General features: G+C 40.7%; 1 protein-coding gene across 2 annotated transcripts in view; it reads right to left on the bottom strand.

The window, feature by feature from the left end:
• brip1 (BRCA1 interacting helicase 1) overlaps window positions 1-18,165 on the bottom strand; it is a 79,912-nt gene that overhangs the window by 32,570 nt on the left and 29,177 nt on the right. For both annotated transcript variants that reach the window (XM_020649008.3, XM_029280259.2), the window contains exons 17-21: window positions 9,980-10,092; window positions 9,813-9,895; window positions 9,390-9,695; window positions 5,888-6,550; window positions 864-1,325 (exon numbers count right to left, since the gene is read on the bottom strand). In XM_020649008.3, the coding sequence (XP_020504664.2) occupies window positions 864-1,325; window positions 5,888-6,550; window positions 9,390-9,695; window positions 9,813-9,895; window positions 9,980-10,092 (1,627 nt within the window). The remainder of the gene's footprint in view (window positions 1-863; window positions 1,326-5,887; window positions 6,551-9,389; window positions 9,696-9,812; window positions 9,896-9,979; window positions 10,093-18,165) is intronic.

Genomic DNA, 18,165 nt, shown 5'->3' with positions numbered 1-18,165 from the left:
TTGCATCAAATTCTATTCAATAAACTGGTGTAATCACATTGCTATGTTGCCCTTGATAAGGTAACCTAAATGACTGTAACTGAGTAAACAATTAACATTTCAGTGACTCCTGTCTGATTAAAACTTCAGTGTTAGGGATGCTCTGAAGCTCGATAGAGTTCGGCGATTTAGTTATACAGTTGGGCAACAGTCTGAGGCCGCGGCAGGCTTAGTGGGTTACATTTACTCCTGAAATGTAAGTGATACAGGATTGATAGACACAAATTGATGAATTTTTCACTCTGAATTTATCCAGACTGAACCTTTACATCTGTCAGGTCTCTATTAAAAGTTTGCATGGAGACGGGGTTAACCAATGTGCGACCGCAGCAGGGAAATATTCAGGAAAATCCAAGAATATGTCCAATTAGTTATTGCTTGGGCTGGGAATCGGAGGGTCGCCGGCTCAAATCCCGGCACGGACCAAGTCCGGAAATTGGTCTAGTAGCTGGAGAGGTACCTGAGCACTGCCGAGGTGCCCTTGAGCAAGGCACCAAACCCCAAAACTGCTCTGGAGCGCTCGCAGCTCCAGCCCCCTCACTCTGAGACCTCTCCATTAATGCATGTCCATAGGATCCTGTTTGTGCATGTGTGTGTATTTCAGCCTATGTTTGTGTAGCATGTTCATTAGACAGAGTGTAAAACTGAATTTCCACTGTCGGGATTATTAAAGGAAAAATTATAATTATCTTGGATATGATGTAAACAATATTGTGACTTTGGCTGCATCCTCTTTACATCATGGCTTGTCTCCCAAGAATTTCAGGAGCGACTGTCCTGAAATGCATCAACACATTTTCAGGATTGCATGTTGAAGGCCTTACCTTTAGGTTTTGTTTGCTGTCTTCCTTCACCATCCGCACCTGGATTTACAGGACAACATCCTGCTGCTCCAGCTTCATGCAGACTCTGTGTGCCCTCTTGTTTGGGGGTAATGATGTCAAACTCGATCCTTGCTGAACCAACAGGTGTGGTGGGCACATTTTTGAGAGCTTTTTGTTCCTTTAAACCATCAGAAGGCTTTCCTGTTTCAGTCACTCTGCTGTTCACACCTGGTTTTAAGATCTGTTCTGAGTGTCTGCAGGTAATCCAGCTATCATCCTGATCCTCTGGTAGACATGTATTCTTAGTTTTTGACCTGTTTTCTCTGACTGGTCTGACTTTGGATGGTCTGCTCTTCAAACATTCTTGGTCTGTTTTTGCCTTTTCTTTGTTCCTCTGGCTGCTCCTGGTCTCAATCTGCTGAAGACTGACTCTCCCTACGCTCTTCACCTCATCGCCTCTACCTGTCAATTCACATCGAGTTGCATAATTAGCAAAACACACATGCTGTTACAGTATGATCAGAGTTTCTCATGTTATTTCTTTACATCTGCATTGGGCAGAATGACAGACTGGCAGAGTCAACAACAACAATGTGGGTCTCTGGGACCCAAAAGCACTGTTTGTAAGACCACTGTGGCTTTTTAAATGAAGGTCACATTCAGGTACCAATGAGACTAGGGTTGTCAAAACACCAGATTTTCTTACTGAGAGACGATGCTAGTAAAAAGCAAACAATATTGATACTGCTTCAAAACCATGGCAACAAAAATAGAAGTCCTAGACACCCATGATTGGATAATTTCTTGTCTTATTATTGTCAGGTGAACTCCTGCACAGCGTCTAAATTGTATTAAGAAGTTGGTAAAGAAGATGAAGAGATAGTGCTCTCTCTCACATTTTTTCGCTGTTTAATGTGCACTGACAATAAAGGATTTCTATTTTTCTATCTATTTATAGATTTTGACTTTCATGATTTTTACATGTCATTTCATGTCAGTTCTGTAATCTGTGTCATGATGGATGCAAACAAATCTACCTACGGGTACAAATAAAGTAACCTGAACCTGATAGTCGATGATATTGAGAATTTATGAACCTATATCTCCCTACATACATTTCAGTGTAATCCCAGATTTACTTATTCCTAATACAAAGTTTATGCGACTACTTTAATTTCATGTTATCACTTATTAACTATTATCTCTATCTATTTATTATCTAACTAATAAACCAATTTTACCATCCTGTAAATGAGCTGTGATTTAAGAGAGGTTCAAACGTTGTGAAGAAACAGGAGTTTGAACTCCGTCCTGTATTTTGATTCTGTTAACCAATCCATATCCAGAATTAAATCTTTGCAAAAACATTGTTAATCTTTGGGATTTTTATTGATGATGATGCAAAACATTTTTGTTTTTCCACTTTGTGATCGTGGTCAAGTCTGGTTCATTTCTTTAAATAAAAATGTGAAGCTTTAATGATTCGGGGTCGGGCGGAAAGGATAAATTAGTCTAACGGGAAAAAAGCATTCATTCATACACAGCCATTACTGAGTCTTTCAGTAATGCAGGCTTCCTATTAAGTGCTTTTAACACACATTCCCTGGCCTCTCCTCTCCGCGCTCTGTGTCCTGATGATGTTAACGAGTGGTCATGCACGATTAAGGGGTCCTGGGAAGGCAGCTGATGAGCAAAGAAAGGCTTTAATGGAACACTTGTCTGCTCTGCTCGTCTGTGCAAATCACACATTGGTGAAGTTTGAGCTGTAATGAGACAAATCACATCAGCGTAATCATGTTTAATCTCCTTTTTCTGTCTCCCCTCGGCCCGGCCAGTTTGATGATTGTGCATTTAGCATCAGCTTGATTAAATGACCTCAGCTCCTCAGACTCCAACAATCAAATGTGGCCATTAAAGCGCTGATCACACAAACTACTGTATTGCTCAGGTCACAAAATAATCCCTGTTGTTGTTGTCAAGCATGAATAAAATACAGATGTAAAGGTTCAAGTCTAAATATCTGTGAATTATGAAGAACTGAAAATAAGGACTAAAAATATTTTAACTATACAAAAAAATGACTGGTTATGATATTTTTAAGTGAGTTTAAAGCATTAAGATAAAATGATGGGCTTCTTATTTGATAATAAAAAGGATTTAACATATATTGTAATAGAGGTTCAGCTTTTTAAGCAGAGATATACCAGAACTCATTTAAGTTTTTCAGGTCTAAACTAAAACAATCCTGTCATAACCCCTCAATAATGGAAGTCTTTATGTTTAGATGGTGTTAAAAATGTTTCAGGGAGGGTCCTGGTTTACTTTTAGGGACATTGAGTGTGCCCCTCATTGATGAAAAATGTTGACAAAAATATCAACATATTAAGGCTGAGTTGCACACGCAGTTGAATCTGGTTTGCAAATATCCGTTTGTTAAATCCAAAATCCTTTATGTATTTATTGAAGATAATGTCAAGTCCTAGTAAATATGAAACTTTCTACTGCCTGTGCTTTCCTATAAAACGGTTTTCTTTCTTTATTTACGACCAAATCAGTTGGTTGCCGTACTCATCTTCACCTTTCGCTTCCCTTCAGCCTTAGAAAATTAGAAATCTAAATCTATGTTGACCTAGCCGACTGTATATGGATATTAGGAGGTGCATTTGTGTTCACACACTCGTACCATTTACGTTTGCAGCTCATGACTACACAACTGGAATTGGAATTGAAAGGTTGAGTGGGGCATGTCTAAAGCGCCCACATTCCTCGGCCTTATTCTACAAACACATCATTAAAGGAGTATTAACTGATTATCTGCTGAAAACAAAAATAATTTTATGGCTTTGTATTTTAATGAGTTGTTAAAACGCATGTTCAATCAGCGCTGCTATTCCATTCCTCTTTGTTAGTTGTGTTTCTAACTGAGAATGGCCTTAATAAGATGTGCTGTCACTCTGGATGAGCAGCTGATCTTAAATGACTGGCGCCTCATCATCTCCCGGGTGCACGTGGAGGAGTGGGTGTGCCTGTCGTGTAAGGAGCTGTGACACTCTCTGATGCTAAAAAAAACCACACATGATTACAGTGACATGTTTGATTTGATTTTCTTTTGAAATGCTGCTGACCCTGTTTGAGACTCTGGAGTTGTATTTAAAGCCTGATTTATACATCTGCTTAGAGTCTACACCTTAGTGGCTTAGCTGTAGTGGCGTACAACACCATGAGAACATTGGTGCGTTTGTGTAGCTTTGTAATACTCCGCTAACGATCGCTAGCTGGGAATGCAATTTCTATGCTAACTACAGTATATTGCCAGTTTCCCTTCTCGCCACATTCGCTGTTTCTTTGTGTACAAGAAACCATGGGGACCAAAACCAAGTGTGCGATGTTGGAGTTGGAGCTGATACATTTTAAGTAGAAGTTGATTATACTGTTATTATTGCAGAGAGGAGAGGAGACGTCGGAGGAGATGGAATGTATGGCCGCTGAATCAGTTGAGGCAGAGGACGGGGATATCGAAATGCAGGAAATACGATGCGACCCAGCGGACCAATCACAGGGCTTGTGGTGTGCGTCTTTTTGACTCGTAGTTACATGTTTGAAGAGGTGCATGTCAGGCTTTGTACATAGGGTTCTATGTAGGTAAAGGGCTACACAAACCTACAGAACATGCTACGGCGTAGATTCAACGCAGAAGTATAAGTCAGACTTAAATGTGAACGAGCAGTGTTCAGTCTGTCCTGATTCATAACGTATCAATACAGCTGTTCAGTCACAGCCCTCAAAGTAACCTTCAGCATCAGCAGGAGAAATTAAACATATCAGACGGACAAAATAAAACACCCAAAGAAACAGCTGATGGTGATGTAGTATCAACACAGAGAGGTAGGAACAGCACAGGACGTCCACCATGATGTGTTTGTGTTTAGTGTCATTCTTAAACATACTGTACCCCATCATGTTTTTATCATCTTTAAAATGTAGTTTTATTGGCCTACAATCAGCCAAACAGAGTGTTGATGTTAACCAAAGAAAAGAGGAAGAAAGACATGAGCTACCTTTCGCTGCACTGTGACCCGCAAGAAACAATACCGTGGGCGTCCATATGAGACTTCAAAGCGTCAGCATTTTAAACTCTGGAAGCAAACATATTCTCTCTGATTTGTCACTTCCCTTTGTTTTTATGTAACTCAGAAAACAAACATCAGCCATGATGAACATAATGAACTAAGTGATGGTCTGATGATGACCTTGTTGTTTATGCTTGCTGTTGTTTGACATTTCAATTCTATATTTCAGTGGTTCCCCTAGGTTTACAGCGTGGCGGGGGGGCGACACGCCGGCACAAACACTTGAAGGAATCTTGGTGTTCATGGGTTACTTTTAATGACAGCTGTCCTTTTCTATTGGAAGCTATCATATGTCTACAATAAAGGCACAAAAATAAATCTTAAAAAAAGTTGACGGGCCGCCCCCCTAATATAATGGAAGGGGAAACACTGTATTTTATTATCTTAATAATTCCTGTATGTGCGGGAGGTGGTGGTGGTGGTATACGAGCAATTCCCGTGTCCCGTGGCATAATAAGCCCTGTTGTGAATCAGAAAACTACAGCCTGTATCCCCATTGTAAGTGAATGGTCAGGTTATATGTGATTTCAGAAATCAAACCTCTAAACGTTTAGTTCTGAAACTGTTCTAAAACACATGCCCGGACAGAATTCATTTTTTTCTTCTATTTAAAACTTGTTTTAAAACTCAAACAAAATAGTGTGGATGCATGTGCAGCGAGTGGATAATTCTGAAAGATGAAATGTGAAAAAGCAGCAATGAAAAATGATTATAACTGTGCAGAAATGAAATGAACTCTAGTAGTGTATTATGATTGGAACACTTTCTTTTCACTATTATATACATTTAACATGTTGTTAGCACTTTATTTGTTGATCAAGTTGTTGGCTTTTATTTACATGTCAGACACTCTGCTTTGTTCACATAATTTATTTTCCCCAGGTGGTTAGTTACCTGTAGGAGTGGAGGGAGCTTTCTGTCTGGACCTGGAGAGTCTGCGAAGCTTATTCTCTGTCTGCCTGATCTGGTGCTCTATTTGCTTTCCCTCCTCAGATTGCCTCTCTGCGTTGATTTCTTCTTTCTGCCCCTGTGACGGCTCTGTGTCCTCCTTCCTGACTGAACTATCACTCTGCTCATTCCAAACAGACGCCTGCCCTCGCTCCTCTGACAGCAGGGCAGGGTCTGTCTTCTGAGGAGTCTTTGTCTCCTTCTGTGGGCTGCCCTCATTCTCTTCTCCCTCGAAAAGTTCTGGAGTAAAAAAGATGGTCTCGTCCTCTTCATCTTCATCGAGATCTTGTGCTGAGGGTGGCTCACCTTCACAGCTGGGAGGGGACTCTACGGACAGATTGGTTGGTTTCATTTTGATTTCACTGGAACAGTCTGGTGTCTCTTGTTTCAGACAAGCCGCCTCAGAGATCAGCAGTTTCTCTTCGTTCTCAGAATGATTTGATGATTCAAGGTGTTGGTTAGAGTTATGGGCTGTTTTTTCTTTGAAGATTGGCTTCTTGAAGCGGGTGCTGACGGGGCTGGAGGTGAAGATGCTGTACAGAGGCGGGGCTTTGCTTTTCTGATGTGATCTGGTCTCTGCTGGGGGGCTTTTTATCGTCTTCAAACACCCTACAACAAGAAAACAACATTTTACAGACTTTACTAGAAATAACATTTTAAAGCCTCTGGAAATATTACTTTGAATGGTAAACATGCATTTATGATATCAAGGTAAACATGTATAATAAGACATTCACAATAATCTTTGTAAAAATAGATGTTCACTGATGGTTGAAAACGAGAATCAGCTCATTTAGCTGTTTAGACCCTTTTCAAGAATATGTGGGCTTTCTATTTCTTTTCAGTTTATTTCAGTATACTTTTTGATACCATGTGTTCAAAACAATACAATCAGAGAGCGTTGGAAGCCTAGCGGTTATGTTGGAAGCCCCATGTACAGAGGCTGTAGTCCTCGTCGCAGCAGCAGTGGGTTCAAATCCGGCCTCGGCCCTTTGCTTCCTGTCATCCTCTACTCTCTCCTTCCAACATTTCATGTCCCTCTTCAGCTGTCCTATCTTATAAACGCTAAAGGTTCCAAAAATACATTTAAAAACAACAACAACAATACAATCCCAGTTTAAGGATTAAAAGTATCCAAAACAACGAATGTCTAAAACACTTCAGATCTTTTGTCATATTTTTGACCAAAAGCTGCAGCGAAGGAGAGACTTTTGCTCAACGTCTGGTAACGGAAACCTTGCAGTATTTGTAAAATGTGGACAGTGTGCAGGAGTGTGCCATTTTTGGTAATTAAAAACAAGAAATGACCCAATATGGGGTGCCTAGGACTATGTTTGTTGTGGTATAGAAACAGATATAGATATCTTCTGATTTTTACTAGAATCATATCAAAGTGTAAAATTCTGGGATTGTGCCAACCCTCGTGAATTTGGGTTTCCAGAAGCTTGAAGACTCATAGCTAAGCACATAATGAAGTGAGACTGGTATGCAGAGTAGCATAGCTGCTGAGGCTGTTTTGTAAAAGAATATATAAATGTGGGCTTACGCTCAATATAACCCAAACAAAGGTCAAGTGGATTTAATTAAAAGCAACAGTCCAACATCTGCTCATCAGCTCGCTCCAGCGCCACTCAGGCACGCAAAAGATCTTACAGTAATGAGGCAAGCCACTCAACTGATCCCATGGCCCCCACCCCCAACATCCATCCCCCCACCCCCAACTATGAGGGGTCTGCTCTGCACCACCCCTCCGCACCACATCAGATTTAACTGCTCAGCCTTTTCGTGACCCCAAAGACAATGGGTGCTCACCACTGCGATGTGCAATGGCGTCACCTCAACATGTTTTCTCCGGCTGATGTCATGCTCACACATTCTTATGCAAGGGAAAAAAAAATGACATGCACTTTTTAGATCGCTGGCTTTTAAAAACCCAGCTGTTTAAACGGGGTGATTAATAAAGACAATAAAAAGAAATACAGGCCAGAGAGTGGAAGAAGCAGAGGAACCTTAACAAACTTAAGTAGGACAGCTTCAGTTAAATAATTAACTCCATCTTTGTCACATCCATATCATCAATTTAATTCAATAGAATTAGTTTGGTTAAGATAGTTGCAAGGCAGAGTGAAGCATCATTTAATATATTTGTTTGGGTTTGGATGTTTTTTGTCATTTTTAGTTTAAAGTTTTTGACTCCCTAAAAACACATTATCTACCCTATGGCCATAAAACCCAGGGACGCTTCAGCACACTCCATGACTGTCTGGATTGCAGGTGAAATCTCCCCTTAGGGTTTTAGCAAGAGAGATCTTCCTGCCCCATGTGAAACCAAAGGTCACTATTTATATACTATGTTATTTTTGCTCAGCCATGATCTATTTCCAAACCTAACCACGTGGATTTTCAACCAAACTTTGACATTTTCACAAAACATGTTCAAGGCATCAAAAGGTCTTGTATTTTTTAGACAAATATCCTTGTCACTTGATAATCTATAATCTAAAGGGGTTCAAAGCCCCATTTAATATAGAGCGTAAAGAGTTTGATGCTCAATAAGAGGATATTTGGAAAAAACTAAGGGAATTTAGGCCCACTAATCAAACTAAATCAAAGTTAATTTTTAAAGCCTTTCTAATAAAGACTTAGGCCGAAGTAGAGGCAATTTAAAAGTGGGGGAAACAATAGTTGTTGGGCTTATATTATATTACAATGTCCTATTTTTGCTAAATGGTGTTCTTAATGTTCTGTTTTTTAACTGAATAAAGCACTTTGAGTTGCTCTTTGAATGAATGATGCTCTATGAATAAACTCGTCTAGCATATTGGTCTAATGAACAGACCAGTTCATCTCAGTAGAATTTTGTTGTTGGATTTGATTCAGTGCTAATTGTCAATGTAGTAAAACACTATTTAGTTGTATATATTATGCAGTACTATGACGTTATGTTTGAGATGTCCTGTTTATGTCCCTGTTTATTTTTTTTCTAAAGTTGTTTTTTGGACCCTTTTGCCTTTATGGGCAGCTGAAGAGAGACGGGAAATGTTGGGAGGAGAGAGCGGAGGACGACATGTAGCAGAGGGCCATGGCTGGATTCGAACCCATGGCCGCTTCAACGAGGACTTTTGTCTCTGTACATGGGAGGTGCGACGTAACCGCTAGGCTTTCTGACACTCCAGTTTACCTGTTTCTTAATGTTAAATTATGTTGTAGTTCCTTCATTTCCAACATGAGGTGTGTTTAAGTCAGTTTGATGATGCTGTCAGTAAGTACATTATTGGCTGATTTGGTTTTTTGTACAAACATGAGAGGGAATATTAACACAAAGTAAAAAAGAGATCTCAAGATTTAATCATCAATTCAAGAGTGACATTATTAGTATTCAATAAGGAGGGTCGAGAAAAGTTTCCCAGAACCAACGTTTCTTTGATCAAATTCTTCTTTTGCTCACCTGCTTTTCCTATTTGTTCAGCTTTCAACTGTGTATGAGAGAAAAAGCTGAAGGCCGAGGGGCTCGGGGGTTCAGGTGGATTCACACATGAGCGTGGTGTCGGTGGTTCTGACGTCTTGGTTAGACTCTGTCCCTCTGCAGGTAAACATGTGTGACCATTTGGAGATGAAGAGCTCTGGGTCTGACTGTCCGCAGGGGCGGCCTCCATCTTCTGCTGCTGCACCTGAGAGAACGCCACCAGAGACTGCATGGCGTTGCCGAAGGTGTCATGATGCTGGACGAGCTGACGGACCCATTTAGACAGACCTGAGATCACACAGACACACACACACATCAAACAGAGATGCCCACTACCAACAGCTTTACAGTGGATAACTATTGCCATCTAGTGTTCAAGCTGAGATCCTGTGCATCACTGTGTACCTGTGATGTACTTATTGGGATTATTCCTGTACCGGTCATCCACTAGAATCAGGGCTCCCCAGTCGTTCTTGTGGCGGATGCATCTGAAAAAAAAGAAGTTTGAAGGTTAAAGTATAAAAGATAAAGAACAAACGAAACACCATACAAACTGCAGAGGACTGATTTACCTCCCGAGGGCCTGGTTTAGAGCTCTGTAGGCCTGGATCTCGTACCAGCGATTGCCTGGGAGAAGACCTCTGGACTTGCAGTGCTGATCGTTGTACTTCATCTTCAGTTCCACCTGAAATGAAATCAGGTGCCAGTGTATGAAAAGATGATTTTCTATGATTGATTAAATGAATCACAACAATAGTAACATTTAACCCATGTGCCCTCCTTGACAATTTTTTTTGTCATTTCAAAATACATTTATTATTTTAAATTTTGGTTTATTTGTTTAATTTTGGCACAACACAGGACAATGAAGGAGCTTGTGATTCCCATGATTGTTAATGTTTGCTCCAATTCATGCATGCACGCACAAGTCGGGAAAACGGGGTGTTTCCCATGGCATTTTTCATTTGCTCTCATTTATCAGCAGTGGCTAGGTCTGTAGAGACTTCGGCTGGGAACCCAACAGTCACCTGTTTAAGTCCTGGTACGGACCAAAGTATGGAAACTGATCTGGTTTCCGGAGAGGTGCCAAGTCACTGCCGAGGCAAAGCACCAAACCCCCCCAACGGCTCAGGAGCGCCCCCTGTGTGCAGTCCCTCACTCTTACATCACTCCATTGACGCAAGTCCATAGGTCCTGTTTGTGCGTTCGAGTATTTCCAGCCTGTGTGTGTGGGTAGCATGTCTCTCAACAACACTGTGTAAACTTAAATGATCCCTCTCGGATTAATAAAGAATATAAAATAAAACAAGACAAAAATCAAATTAAAATGCATGTTTCTTTCAAGTAAAAAGATCAAAGTTCAATAAACACAGCATAATTAGAATCAGAATAGTTAATTTACACATGAAGGGAATTTGACTTGGTGTTTTGGTGTAAAACAATTAGCAAAGAAACTTAAATGGAATAAGATAAGAATATAAAACGCTATTTCAAAATAGAATAGAATAACAACACAAATGTATAAATGGCCATGTGAACAGACACCTCGGTGTGTGTGGTGCAGTTTGTTTTTTTAATACTAAAATATAACCTGACCTAATAAAAATAGCATACACTAAAAAAGGAGGGTGAGAAGAGCAGGAAGAAAATGATTTTTAGGAAATTAACTTTAACTCTGTTGTTTTGGAAGTGATCCCAAGTAAACTTTTAAAAGGATATCAAATTAGTTGGATTAATCATGGATTAAATAAAAGAAAATTAAGAGGATGCAATCTAGGACAAAGTAAACCCCAAACAAATTTTACCGAGGACCTGAAGGGGTCAGGTCTCATTGCCCCTGCAGACGGATTTGTTCTGAAAGGGGAACAGAGGGGCTAAACAGAGGCAATGACAGAGTGGTTGGGGAAGGAGGGGGCAGACAAGGTGGTCTAGGTGACATGAAGCATCCCTGCACAAAAATGCCAGGAAAGCATCCATCCATTTGCATCTGTCGCTGCTGATTTTAGCGCTAACCTTTCAGAATTGACAAGTGAAAAGTTCAGCTGGCGTCTGACGGGATGCCATGCAAGGCAGCCTGCTGAACAGGGCTTTAACTGCTTTTGACAGGTACCGTGTGTTCGCCCTGAGCCACCAAACACGGGGGCCATGGCAGGTACAGCCTGCTCCCTCACGCGCATCACGCAATGCCACTGTGGCCTGTCTGGGCATAAACAAACAAGCAGAGTCACAGGAAATCCTAAATGTCGCTCCAAAGTTGGACTATGACTAATAACACCTTACCAAAGAAGCATGCAAACCACTAACAAACACCTGGAAAACTTTCAAATATTTAGAAACTTTGAAGTCTGTTTCAAGAGATGTTTTGATCACAGGATTTATATGTGCAAATACAATACTACTGCAGGATGTCAGTGGGAGGCAGCTCATGCATTATCACAGGAAGTCTTGTTAACGCTGCTGGCTTCATGGTGAGATGTTTGCCAATGTATGAGACACCAGAGCAGTTAAAGAATCTACTTCTAAAGCCACAGCTCGAGCAGAAAGGCCAGTAGCCCTGAGCCGGTGGTGTCATTTAAATCCAATCACAGTCCACTTCAGCGTTCGAGCCATCACATCCCCGCTCTGCACCATGTCATCGTTCAATCCAACATGACAGGTTGCATATGTGAAAAAGCCAATTCTGGCTGCTAGCAAGTCTCGCAAATGTGCAAGAAACCACAAGCTTGAAGGGATTAGTTAAAATGTCAAGAGATCACTCGCTTGCTTTGGCCTTGTCCTCTACAGCTACCTGTTCATCCCTAAAAACATATATTTGACCAGTAGGCATGATTCGCAGCTGAGCGCATCTGTTTGAGCTAAATATTACGCAGGGTGTGTGTGTGTGCATGCGTCGGTGTCAGTGTGCACGCCCCTGGCAGTCCGGGACATCTTGTGCCTGTCACTGAGATTGCTGAGCGCCTCATCTGCCACATAAGACCGAGCTGACAGTTGAGTGGCTTGTCTTGAAAACAGTGTCCATATGTGCATGTGTTTGCTGCACACACACTCACAAAGGCATCAGACTATCACACTGCTTTCCAACGTGCACAAGGATCAACTATCACCAAAGCCACTAACTGAATCCAACTTCTTCTTTCATCATTATATTTGAAGTTGCACTCTTGTAAAGTTGATTAAAGGGAAAACTTAACTTAAGTTGTATGTTAAGGTTTAGGCTTAGTGTTGAGAAAAGTAAAAAAAAATCTGAATTGGCAAAGAACAGAGATCAGTATGAGACATAGGGTAGTCTCCATCTTGAGAAAATGTTTCCATTATCTCAGTCTTGTGTCTGTCATTTTATCACTAACAATGACTTTGTGAAATTGTTAACAGTAAAATGATTTGCAATTTGCATGTGTCCACTTGTTTTAAAAACCTAAGAATCCTTATTAGGACCCATATCAAAATGTCCACAGCCTGGTACAAAACAGTTTTGGTGTCACTAGCTTATTTCTCTATTGGAAAAAACTGTATGCTTCTAAATCATCTGTTTTGATTATATCAAGGCTAAGAGTTATACATATGTTTGCAGTATTGGCGGCATGGTTGATTTGAATAACAGGAGGAGCTTTTTGCCAGGAGGCTTCAGCTCCACCTCTTCACCCGTTTCTAGATTGATTTAAAGCTACCGTATTTGGAATCGGCAGTTCAAATACTCTGCCATTGTTGGGCTTCAAAATGCCTCTTCAAAATCTGACGGCTGATGTCACTGAGGCTACGTTCCTGTTTTTTGAGTTTTTGGTTAACTCACTGAATCACAGTGTAACCTCCTCGGCTTTCTATTAGCCAAAAAATCTATGTAACTTTCAAATCTTTATGAGATGCCAAAAAGGACTTCAGATGTCAATATTTGTCAAACTTTAAATTTCAATGGACCACCACTGCGCTTTCTCTCTCTCTCACTTGCAGCAATTTAGGGTTACAAGTATGACTTTACATCAAGTTTTCAAATCAGTCATCAAAAAATCTGACATTATATTGTTTTTAAACACGAGTGTTGACAAGCATTGAAGTTTCAAAGTGTTTGACAACCTAATGCAAACTACATTGAACAGTCTCCCTTTCTATTTTAAACTGTATCTTCAATGTGTTACAGCTGTATGCATTTCCTGTGCTAGTTGTCCCTTTCCTCTTGTCCTCTGCCGGGTTGTTTCTTAGGGTCAAAGAAGGCGCCTCATTTCCCAGATTGAGGTACAAAACATTTCACTATGAGTGGCTTCAGGAGTGTGAAAAGTTCTAGATGTTGTGTTGCTATTTAGTTATGTATTTGATTTTTGTTAGTTTAAAGTTCTATTTTCACAGAGTGACTTGGTCCGTTGTGTGTCCTTGGTCCATTAGATTTGGTTGTTTTTAACTGTAGCCTTTGGTTATTTTGTTTTGTCAAAGTGTTGTTTGTCCTAAAGGGCCAATAAGGAGCGGGGTGCAACAAGATGGTCTTGAGCCGCATATGGGTCCTGGTCACTTGATCTCAAAGCTGCTTGGGAGTGGGGACACCTAATTGGTTTATGGCAGAGCAGGGGCCCCATGTATCAAAGTAGCTGCTGGGTGTCATCCCGTTCTCTCCAGCTTTCTCTTAAAAGCTAAAAACTGTTCGGACTTGGAATTCAAACTTTACTTAAGGGGGCTAAACCTTATCAACCTCTTTGTTTCTTTATGCTGTGCAGAGGCTGTAGTCCTGCATATGTGCGGCCCGGGTTAGGGTCAGACCTGTGGCTCCTTTTCCCCCATGTCTTGTCCCACTCTCTCTACCCGGTTCCCTTCTCTACCCATTGTCGAATAATGGCAAAAAGCCCCAAATAAATTTTGAACAAAAAAATGTTGATCATCATCGAGGCCAGATAGCTGGCACTGAATGCCTGACTAAATTAACAGTCTTAATATTTGATCATAAAGTTCTGAATTTAATCTTTTGTTTCTGTTGTAGAAGAAAGAAGTTGCAATAAACTGGAATATATAACGTAAGTGTACGTTTTTTGGTACTGGGGCAAACGATACACTGTAAACATAGAAATTAATGATGTGTAAATGTCTATGTGCTGTTAAGGGTAAATAACGGGCTGAACGTGCATTAATAACAAAGAATGTCGACTCAGGCGTCCATCTAAACCAGGCCTGTTGTGCTGACAAGGACAGTAAAAGTTGAGATCATGTATTATATAGCTCTCCTTCTGTGGCTGATGATATAGCCATGTGTACAGTGTTCTGACTGAGCCTGGAGCATCCATCACCCCCTCTTTTTGATGATTTCCATAAACTCTCCAACATTCCTCTAAAATCCCCTTCATCCACCCGTTTTACATTCTAGCAGGCCTTAGAATAAAACTTCTCTTGTGGTTGTCTTTAATAAGGAGCAGCAGCGAGAGGTTGGCTGAGCCTGTCGTTAAAGTTACAGAGATGCCTTATCAGTTGTAAGTGTCTTTTTATTGCTTGTTAAAGCCGCTTATTGTTTGACTCACTCACGCAGGACAGGACTGTTCATTGTAAAACATGCCGTTGGAAAAATCTCAACATAAATGTAATTCCACCTTTTGGCAGGGCTTTCTCTGCAGAGGACTCTTCAAGTTCAACCTTTGATCTTTGTCACAATAACACAACAGGCCAATAAAATGCCATGCTATGTGCTTATGCTGGAGCGTCGGAGAGTTATGCCCGTCTGGGAATGCAGGCCGTGCAGGCATGTAAAGTGCTGGAGCAGTTTACATGGAGAGAAGCCGGGCGTACACCTCTTATCCTAGCAATGGGGTGCTGCCGTGTGAGTGCGGCGTTGAATGAATGAATTAATATGTCTGGGTCCATGTGTACTCTTAAGAGAATGTGCACATGTTAGCACTAGTGCATGGAGGTGATTAACATAACAGAAATTGTATATTTTTTCAACACGTGGTATCGAAAAGTATCAACATTGTGTGTGACCTTTTCCAGAAGTTATTATTTCTGTATCTCAGAGTGCGGCAGCATTATACAGTATATCCCAGCTTAGGCTACGAGGGCTAGCTGCACGGCTTTCAAAGTCATTCGTGTCAGTGGATTAAGAAAAAATGCAAATATATTAATTTTGATTTAAATTGTGCCTGAAGGTGGCCACAATTAAAAGCCTTGACATAATATTTTGTTATTGCTTTGATACTGTGCGTTTATTACCAAGTGTATTTAATATTGCAAATGTATTTGTGTAATTACGATAGTTTGTAGGAGTTAGCTTGCCGTTTTAGGTAATTAAAAAAGGAAATTACCCTATATAAGTTGCCTTGAACTTCTACTCTTCTCTAAGTCCATTACCTTGATCAGGATCGAGTGAGACTCTCTTTTTAATTACTGCTGACAAGAACAACTGTTCAGAGCGCACAGATGTTTGTGGTACACACAAATATTTGCGAGTCAGCTTGGAGAATTGCAGGTATCTTGCGTGCCCCATTTCACTCAGCCAAAGCAGCAGGCTGTTGTCTGCAGAGAGAGGAGTCTCCCGACTGAGAGTTTGCATCTTCTGAATTGCTTTTGACCTAATTTTTACAGTCTATGCTTTTGATTTACTGAGGTCAAGAGTACATGCAATGGTCAAGTTACACTGATAGCACCCTCTGCTGGATCATACTGAAAACTATTTCAGACAGCATGATGCGCCGATAGACTGTATATTTCACATTTCGCGTGTTAACTTTCTCGTTCGATTGAATGTTCAAATTTATTTAAGATTTGAGAGCCCTACGAGGTACAGGCTCCAACTCCTTTCTTCTAACAACCACTTCTCAGAAAACTTGCATTAGCCAATCATTCACACACACAACACTTGATCGCTTACAGTTAACTTGCTAGCTACAGGCGCAACAGAGCTTTGCAGAGGACGCATTAACAGAGCAGCGAGCCAGAGCATTCAAAAAACAGCAGATCTGGCTGGGTTCCATCAGAAACCCACTAGGTGGCTGATCCAAACTAGACATAAAAGCCAAACTCAGAAAATAAGGTTATAAAATTGAATACCTTATAATTTTGCATTGAAGACTTGTGTCCATAGTGAAGTATTTCTGACTTTTTTTGAAGGCATGTAGCTCTTTACATGTATTGTATGAAAATAACAATCTTTCCAACATTGCTATTGTATGGAGACTGGTTGATATCCTTGGTTTGAAAATTCAGATGAAAGTGGAATAACAAATGAACGGTTCCTAAATTCCAACCAAAGCGTAATTTTTTTATTCATTAATTTTTTTCTGTATTTCAATGGTATATAAAAAACAAAGATTAAAGGTCTGGTGTGCCTTAAGAGGCAGCACAAAATTAAATTGTCAGCAGCTGCCACCGCCAGCCTTTCCTGATCTAACTGCACAATTAAGACAACATGTGGCAGGAGACGGAAAGCTCTCAGAGGAGCTCAGCACTTGTAACATATAAACAAAGGATGTTGATGTGGAGCACAGAATCTGTCATTAGGAATTCACCGTCTCTTCACGCTCGGTCAGCTCCACCTTCTACCTAACTAGCTCTGGCTCTCTCCATCCTCCCCCCGGTGGTCTTCTCCATCCACACAGCTCCTGTTTTATTCTGCATCAGGCACCTTATTTTACAAGTTTGATGCAGCAGAGTTACACGGAAACATCCCTTTCATGACACTGTACACTGACTTTAACAAGGTAGTGAGGATATAAAGTTCTTCTTTTATGTGTTTTCTGCCATATGCTGCATCACATGGATGAAGGTGGACATACCTTCTACATGGTACCAATGTACCAATTGTACAATGCGTAGAATTAAAGAGCAGTCTGATGGATTGGCAGGACAGCAAAACATGCAGGCGAAGAACAGAATAAAATATACTGAATTCAATGAATTCACGTCTTGTATTTCAGTAAATATTCTCATAATACCTGTTGCTGTAAAACACAGCTATTTGAAAATGTCCTATTGCGAAAATAAAAAAAAAGTTAAAACCTTGCTGACAAGTTGTTGGCTTGTTGACTTAACATCAGGTGTAATTTCATTTTGGGGATAGTCCTGAAAGCCCCTATGAGGCATTTGTTATGTAAACAACCAAGAAGGTTTTATTGATTGGGGACTTCAGGATACACCATTGTGTAGTGTGCACTACCTGGACTAGCAACAAACCACTATGTAAGTCTTCATTGCAATGATTGGATGCAGCATCAGCAGGGATTTTTGTTTGACCCTATTGATAACGCTCTCCCCTTTGACAAACATTTAATTCTAGCTTCAACTTTAAAAAATATTCTTGCCATCGCTAGTTGCAATGTGTGCAAATGAATGAACATCATCACCGTGGCCTCGGCACACTTTTGACCATGTACGTGTTCAGAAGCAGCCGTTTTAATACAAACTATAACATTAAAGAAATTCATCTAGTTAGTAATAAGGATCAACATCCTGAGAGCTGATGGTGGTGAAGCTGACAGCTTTGGCTCAGGTGAAAGGGTCTAGGAAGCTTCAATCACCCACACATCTCCCCACACTGACAGATCAGGTTAGTGAAAGCTCCGTCGTGCTCTGACAGGAGGACGTGGAGGAGTAAAGGGGAGCAGAGGAGGGAGGCGGGGAGAGAGTCAAACTTAAAGGTCAACTTTATCTGCTAAGGACGGGGCAGACACAGCAACATCGCTTTGGGATTTTCTTTTACGGATCACCAAAAAGAGATGCTCTTATTTGGTGTGTGTGTGTGTGTGTGTCTGGTGTGTGTGTGGGTGCCTGAGTATATCTGAAAGGTATACAT

Source organism: Labrus bergylta, chromosome 11 (genome assembly GCF_963930695.1).
Source record: "Labrus bergylta chromosome 11, fLabBer1.1, whole genome shotgun sequence".
In the NCBI taxonomy this organism is placed as follows: domain Eukaryota; kingdom Metazoa; phylum Chordata; class Actinopteri; order Labriformes; family Labridae; genus Labrus; species Labrus bergylta.
This window is presented reverse-complemented; position numbering and strand designations above follow the sequence as displayed.